General features: G+C 44.1%; 1 protein-coding gene across 1 annotated transcript; it reads left to right on the top strand.

Annotated features, from left to right (window-relative positions):
• The first annotated feature begins 581 nt into the window (after positions 1-581).
• On the top strand, positions 582-6,520 carry LOC104125874 (cytochrome c oxidase subunit 6C). The gene is made up of 3 exons (XM_035893887.1): positions 582-708; positions 3,495-3,633; positions 6,399-6,520. The coding sequence occupies exons 1-2, from the start codon at positions 595-597 to the stop codon at positions 3,612-3,614; spliced, it is 234 nt and encodes a 77-aa protein (XP_035749780.1). The 5' UTR covers positions 582-594; the 3' UTR covers positions 3,615-3,633; positions 6,399-6,520.
• Positions 6,521-7,448: the final 928 nt, after the last annotated feature.

Raw genomic sequence — 7,448 nt, 5'->3', positions numbered from 1 at the left:
GGCAGGACCCTGCGGGCAGCGCTGCCCTGCGGCCGCTCCCAGCCGGGGGAACCTTCCACGCCTGTGCGAAGAGCCGCCTGCTTCAGGCCTCGCAGGCTTTTAGTGAAATCTTACCGGATAGAAGAAACGAAATCCTTTAATGCGGTAGGGTGTGCAGTTACTTTAGAAAGACAAACCACAGGCTAGTCCGAGAGGCGTGTGCTTTTCCTTAAGAATGAATACAAAGTGATCGATGTTCTGAATGTCTTCTGACGTAAGCAGCAGGCCTGAAATGGCAGACCCTGCAGGGAGGGAAGGGTTTAGTATGAACAGCAAAGGCCAGCCTTGATTCCATGAGTACTGGATGTAAGGAGTGTAAAAGCTTACATAGATTCATGTCATAAACAGGTTGTCCTTGAATGTTGTCCCTTAAATACTCTCATTCAAAAGTCAAATAGGGAGGAGCGCTGTTACTTATGTTGTGAAGATGATTATTACACAATACGAAAAGCACAACCCTTCTAGATTAGAGTTGCAGGAAATAATTTGAGTAGAGCTCCTTCTCCCACAATTCTATTGTCTGTTTTCTTTCTTCTTTTAGGAAATACAGTCACCATGTCGTCTGCACTATTGCCTAAGCCACAAATGCGGCGCCTCTTGGCCAGGCGGATGAAGTTTCACCTGTTTGGGGCATTTTTTGTATCTGTGGGATGTGCAGCTTTATACAAGGTGAGCTCTGTAGTCATTCAGTTATAAACTGGACTGATTAGAGTGTTTTAAGAATTAATGTTTTTTTGTTGAGATTTGGTTGAGCTGTTAATCAGAAGGCTTTAGTACTGTATTTTTGTAAGCATGTTTCCAGAACATAAATAAGTCTTCCTAATCTTCATTTGAAGAAATGGTATTAATAACCCAGTGCTTTAAGCTGTGTGATCAAATCACGCAATTTGTGACAATTTAACCTTGAGTCTCCTAATCCTAGACTACTCTTGATCATCCACACAATTGATGCACATTAACTCTAGATAGTCTACCTCTCTCTCTCATGGTATCTGAGACTCGAGAGAGTTGGCAAAGCCTTGTTTTATCTCTAGACTGATGTCAGGAAACTTAATTATAAGCAGTTTGGAAAACCTGTCCTTCACGCTGAAGATATCGGTGTGGGGAAGGCTGGTGTGGTCCTTCTATCCTTTCTTTTGAAGTATCTTGTGGAAATGGAGCATTACATTTAAAAAAAAAAAACAAAACCACTTACTGATTGGAGTTTGGTTTTTGTGGTCCTTAAGAGACTTCTGACAAAGATAAGAGTGGTAGTTGTTCTTGAGTGCCCTTACTAAATAATTCTTGGATCTCATACACAAAGCAAGCAACACAGTTTGAATTACTGTGGAAGAACTGGATCTTGGCTTGCCCATTGAACTTGGGAGATCATCTAGTCCAACCCTCCTGCTAAAGCAGGTTCACCTAGAGCAAGTTGCACAGGACATAATCCAGGCGGGTTTTGAATATCTCCAGAGAAGGAGACTCCACAACCACCCTGGGCCGCCTGTTCCAGTGCTCTGTCACCCTCATAGTAAAGAAGTTTTTCCTCATATTCAACTGAAACCTCTCATGCTTCAGTTTGTACCCATTGCCTCTTGTCCTGTCACTGGGCACCACTACAAAGAGTCTGGCTCCATCCTCGTGACATCCACCCTTAAGATATTTGTAAGCGCTGATGAGATCCCCTCTCAGTCTTCTCTTCTTCAGGCTGAAACAAGCCCAGCTCCCTCAGCCTTTCCTCATAGGGGAGATGCTTCAGTCCCCTAATCATCTTTATTGCCCTCCTCTGGACTCTCTCTAGGAGTTCCTCATCTTCCTTGAACCAGGGAGCCCAAAACTGGACACAACACTCCAGGTGGGGTCTCATCAGGGCAGAGGAGAGGAGGAGGATAACCTCCCTTGACCTGCTGGCCACACTCCTCTTAATGCGCCCCAGGATACCATTGGCCTTCTTGGCAACAAGGGCATGCTGCTGGCTCACGGTCGGCTTGTCGTCCACCAGGACTTCCAGGTCCCTCTTGGCAGGGCTGCTTTCCAGCAGGTCAGTCCCCAGTCTGTACTCCTCCCCAGGTGCAGCACTTGACACTTGCCCGTGTTGAATTTCATCAGGTTCCTCTCCCCCAACTCTCCAGCCTGTCCAGGTTCTGCTGAATGGCAGCGCAGCCTTCCGGCATATCAGCCACTCCTCCCAGTTTTGTGTCATCAGTGAACTTTTCAGCCAGTTCCCAATCCACCTCACTGTCCACTCAACCAGCCCACACTTCCTGAGCTTCCCTATGAGGATGTTATGGGAGACAGTGTCAAAAGCCTTGCTGAAGTCAAGGGAGACAACATCCACCGCTCTCCCCTCATCTACCCAGCTGGTCATGCCATCATAGAAGGCTATCAGATTGGTCAGGCATGATTGCCCCTTGATGAATCCGTGCTGGGTACTCCTGATCTTCTTTTCCTCCACTTGCTTGGAGAGGACACCCAGAATAAGTTGTTCCAATGCCTTTCCAGGGACAGAGGTAAGACTAACCGGCCTGTAGTTCCCTGGGTCCTCCTTCTTGCCCTTTTTGAAGACTGGAGTGACATTGGCTATCCTCCAGTCCTCAGGCACCTCTCCTGTTCTCCAGGACCTTTCATAGATGATGGAGAGTGGCTCAGCAATGACGTCTGCCAGCTCCCTCAGCACTCCTGGGTGCATTCCATTGGGACCCATGGATTTGTGGGTGTCCAGCTTCCTTAAAGGATCCTTAATCTGATCCACTTCAACCGAGGGAAGGTCTTCCTTTCTCCAGGCTTGCTCGCTTACCTCCAGGGACTGGGAAGCCTGAAGGCCAGCCTTGTCAGTAAAGACTGAAGCAAAGAAGGCATTTACTTAGTTACCTGTTAGATACCATTGGATAAACCCACCTTGGACTTTCCTTCATGGTTTTGGTGGCTTTTTGAGCACATCCCTGTGCTTCAGGTGAATGAGTATCCGGAGTCATGATTGTGTCTTGTTACATTGGTGAGCTGTAAGAGTAGCTTGGCACTCTTGTAAAATTTTAGAAGGCTTCCGTAGTTGACCTACAGTGTAGCTCAAATGTAATATATTGGGTTAGGATGCCATTTTATCTGGAGTTACGGTTTTGCAGCTGCCTGCAGGCACAAAACCTGCCGTAACGGCATGTTTTGTGTGTAAAACTATTAGCAGGGAGGGCGTTGGACACTTGAGCGTCAATATAGGTGGAGTGTTTCTGGATCTTAAAAGTGTAATGTGCTGTCTTGGACTTTCTTTTTAAGGCTTCACTTAAGACATCTGTTTTGCCGACCAGTGGTCAGCTAGTCTGAACTGTGGACAGGAACAGGAACAATGTAATATTGTACTATTTTGAGCTAAAGGCTTTTTAGACTGATACCCACCGATACAAATCATAGCACTAATAGGAAAAAAATTCTGTTCGTAAAGCTTTGCAAGCTTTAATTTTCTTTGTGTAACTTTCCAGTTTGGAGTTGCTGATCCCAGGAAACGAGCTTATGCGGAGTTCTATAAAAGCTATGATCCCATGAAGGACTTTGAAGCCATGAGGGCAGCTGGCGTGTTTGAGTCTGCACCACCCAAGTGATGGTAACCTGCATTTACAGGTAATAAGCTACTCTGCATTAGAACGAGAGAGTAAGTTAGACTGTTGCAGGGAAACATTGTGCTTCTGTTTGGAGGTTCTTCCTTTTTGATCAAATAGAAAGGTGCTGCCAAAGAAAAAGAATACAAATTGCACTTGAGAGACCTCCGGGTAATAAAAATATGAAGAAATACGGGAACTGGGGAGCGGGGAGTAATGGCAGAATGGAAAGCTCCTGAATACCTTTTGGGTAATTTGTGTGATGTAGGAGACTTGCACAGAGTAATGCCAGGCCTTTCCCTCCTCACGCAGCCATGGAAAGGGACAAAGCTCTTGTATTAAATGATAAGGCTTGCCTGATACCAGTGTTATGTTGATGCTGTCACATCTTGGCTTCGGGCTGTGCACATCTACTACTTACGCACTTGTGGGGGTACAGTGAATGAGAAAATGGAGAGGCCGTTTCTCTCTCATAGCATGCATCTTAATGTGAGAAACAGAGACAGCTTCCACACATCCTTTTGTCTTTTGAAGTTGGTGAGAGGGGGAAGATAACTAGTCAGGAGGGAAAATATATTTAAATATACACACACATATATAAAAAAATTTGCAATGGCATACAGCTCTGTGTACTAATATTCAGATTGTTGCCATACTGAATTAAGCTTGAGTAGAAGTTTGTTCATAATACTATTTTCCTAGCACTTGGCACTGCCTTTTGTTTGAAGACCACCAAACTTTGTTCTGCCTTACTTGTCATAACACCGGGAAAAGTCTTGATTTCAACCTTGTTGTAGTTATTAATAAGCACACTCACTAAACTGCACAGGCTCATGATGCGACAACTCAATAAAGAATTCCTCCCCCTTCCTTGGTCCAAATTTCTTACACTGAGTTCTCTGCCTTTCTTAAAATGACTTCAAACTAATCTAGAATGATAGCTTTTTCATTCTTTTGGAATGTTTTCATACTGTGATCATTACGTGATAATCTGTGGCTCTAATTATCCTGGCCAGCTGGATTTTCTCAGCCTGTTTGCTTAAAGCAGCAAGATTGAATAAAAAATTTGTATTTAACACTACTAATACTAAATTCTGTTGTGTGGCAATCTACAACTACCTGGTTTCTGCATAACACAGTTACATTAAAAAAAAAAGAAGCGTAGCTCCAGCTCTTCTAACAGATTTAATAAGGAAAAAAAACCCCTGTGGCAGTCCCCTTGGTATTTTTTTTGTGAGGGGGGGAAAATTCTGTTCTTTAGCTATGACTGCAGCAAAGATAAATAATGAAATGATAAATTTACCTGGTTTTAACCTTGGTAATTCTGCCTCTGGTTCGGTCCTGCTGCTGATAATATGGGCACTTTTAAAACTTTCTTAGACACTGGAATTGCATTCCTTAGTCAGGTGGCCTCCATCAGAGAATTCTGAAAGGCCATCTGGTGGTAAAATCATTTGAAACAAACACTGTCAACAAGGATGCATATTGAATATTTAATTGGAATCATGAGCAGGATTTTTTTCAGTGCACATAGAGCTCCACTCTCAGTGAGCTTATGTTCCCATTTGCAGCTTAAAAAAAAAAGTTGCACATTGTGTGCACCTGTTAAAATTAAACATTTCCTAAACATTTCTTCCGTTCCTTAATTACACCAGCTCAAAAGAAAATGTGAGGGACAAATCTTTATATATGATTTGGTTTGAATTGCTGATGCTTCTTACTCCTTCGCCTATTTATATGAGAACTGATATTTTTCACTCCTTCATAGTAAAAAGAGGGGGTTTTTATGCCTGCACATGAATACGTAAGTAGAATAACGGGAAACCAACGCCAGTATTGCAAGTGTTCTGCAAAGACTGTGAAAAGGACAAGTACACAGAACAGATGGAAGACATTTTCATTTGCCTCAGTAGCTTAAATCTTGGCTGCGGAAGTTGGATGGAGGTTGAATTTGATGCTTTTTTGGGTATAGTTACCTAAAGGGTACAGTGGTCATGCATGCTCTACATCTCCCATTTTATCAGAATGTGATACTGTATGTGGCAGTAAATGCAGTGGCTTAACCTCACGGAATACTCACTTTGGAATCAGTACTCCAGGAAGGGTAGGGTAGGGTAGGCAGGGAGGCGAATTCATTAGTTAAGGTGTTAGCTTGGCACTCCGTACCAGGTGTGTTCCTGCTGGGCGCGGGCAGCTTGGTACCTAAGCGTGAGTTTACACTGCGTCACCTGCTGGTACTGATAATGGAAACCGAGTGCAAGTGTAAATGTGGGGAGTCCCCGACCTCTGCACTCTGCTCAGTGACACAACAAAGGGCCAAGCTACGAGTTCGGTGCTAACCACTTGCATGACTCTTGTCATGGAGTGCAGCTGGTCTTGGATTGTGTTCAATATAATGTGGAGAAGCAATTTGAGTTTGGTTTTCTTCCTTCCTTGGTAGGTTGCCTACACCACTTGTTTCCTCTCTGGCTCCTATCTGAAAGCTGCATTCCTTTCTCTTTCAGGCCCTCAGCAAGATTGATTCAGTTATCAGGGCCGCATGTATAGTGAATCTGATGTGCTGCGCAGCCTTATTCCAGCTCTTGATTTGTTCCATGTTTCACTTCTGTTTGCCACATGAAGGGTGTGTGAATCTTAAACCATCAGGAAATAACGGGGAATTCCTCTAGACTAAACCACCACATAAACATTTCTCTCTCTTGCTTTGCATTCATACATACAAACAGGTTTGCTTAGAGCACGAAGTTTGTCCAGCATAACTTAATATTCTTTTTTTTTATCTTGCAGATCCCCTTCAGTCTAAGGAGACTTGATGACTGAACCTTACTTGTTCACTGAATTGTAAAGCGTAATGCACTTCAGTGCACGGCACGCTCTAATGTAACTCAATAAATAAAATACATATGTCAGTGGTGCTTACTTGTCTTCATTAATGCTGAAATGCTCAACTGCTCAGATGTTGGGAAGAGTGGTGGAAAGTCTTCATAAATTGCTCAAGATGACTAAGTCTAGTTTTCTTTCCCCCAGGAATTATTTGCATCTATGTTTTGGCCAAATTCCACCTTTGATGACGAAGTGTATCCCTCAGCAGTTAGTTACAGCTAGGTTGTTCCAGCCACTGATGGGAATATGCAAGAGGATAGTTGTTACGGGAAGGGAGAGGCTGGATTTCTGGGGAGGGTCTGTGTTACCTCTGGCTTCACAAGGTGAACTGACCTGGAGGTGAAAGAATTTGGAGAGGAATTCTGGAACTACACTAGCCAGCCTTCCTGTCCTTGTCTGCCACCATCACTGTATTGCTTTCCTTACAGCAGCAAACTGCTACGTACAGGAGCTGCGCAAGTGCCTGCTCCGATGCATGGTGTGCTACTCTAATTGGAAAATGACTCTGAACTGCAGGTATGTTTGCGTATATTTGATGTACGAGGGGAAAGAGGGTAAAAGCAGACCAAATAAGAAATCCTTATTGTGGGATATTACGGTAATGAGAGTCTTTGCATGCTGCTTCTAGACACGTATCATCTCCTTTTTAATACCTGGAAGTAGTTGGCTAAGCTTAGTTTTGATGTCTGCTGCATTCTGCCTAGTCCAAGAGCTGGTGCTCTGTCCTCTGCTGTGATACCCGTCGCTTGGCGCGTGCTTTGCGCATTACCTGCTGCTGGGTTGGAAGACTGGGCTAGGGCTGTAGCTCTGAATGGCTGAATGTGGCTACTGGGAGAGGAGACAAAGCTGAGTGTGTGGAGGGAGGGAAGGAAGGCTTTGTGTGAAGCAGCATGGCAAACTAAGCCAGCTGTGTTGTATTTGAAGGTCTTCAGTTAAAATCCTGTTTGGAGGATT

Source organism: Egretta garzetta, unplaced genomic scaffold, assembly GCF_000687185.1.
Source record: "Egretta garzetta isolate BGI_Z169 unplaced genomic scaffold, ASM68718v1 scaffold154, whole genome shotgun sequence".
NCBI lineage: Eukaryota > Metazoa > Chordata > Aves > Pelecaniformes > Ardeidae > Egretta > Egretta garzetta.
This window is presented reverse-complemented; position numbering and strand designations above follow the sequence as displayed.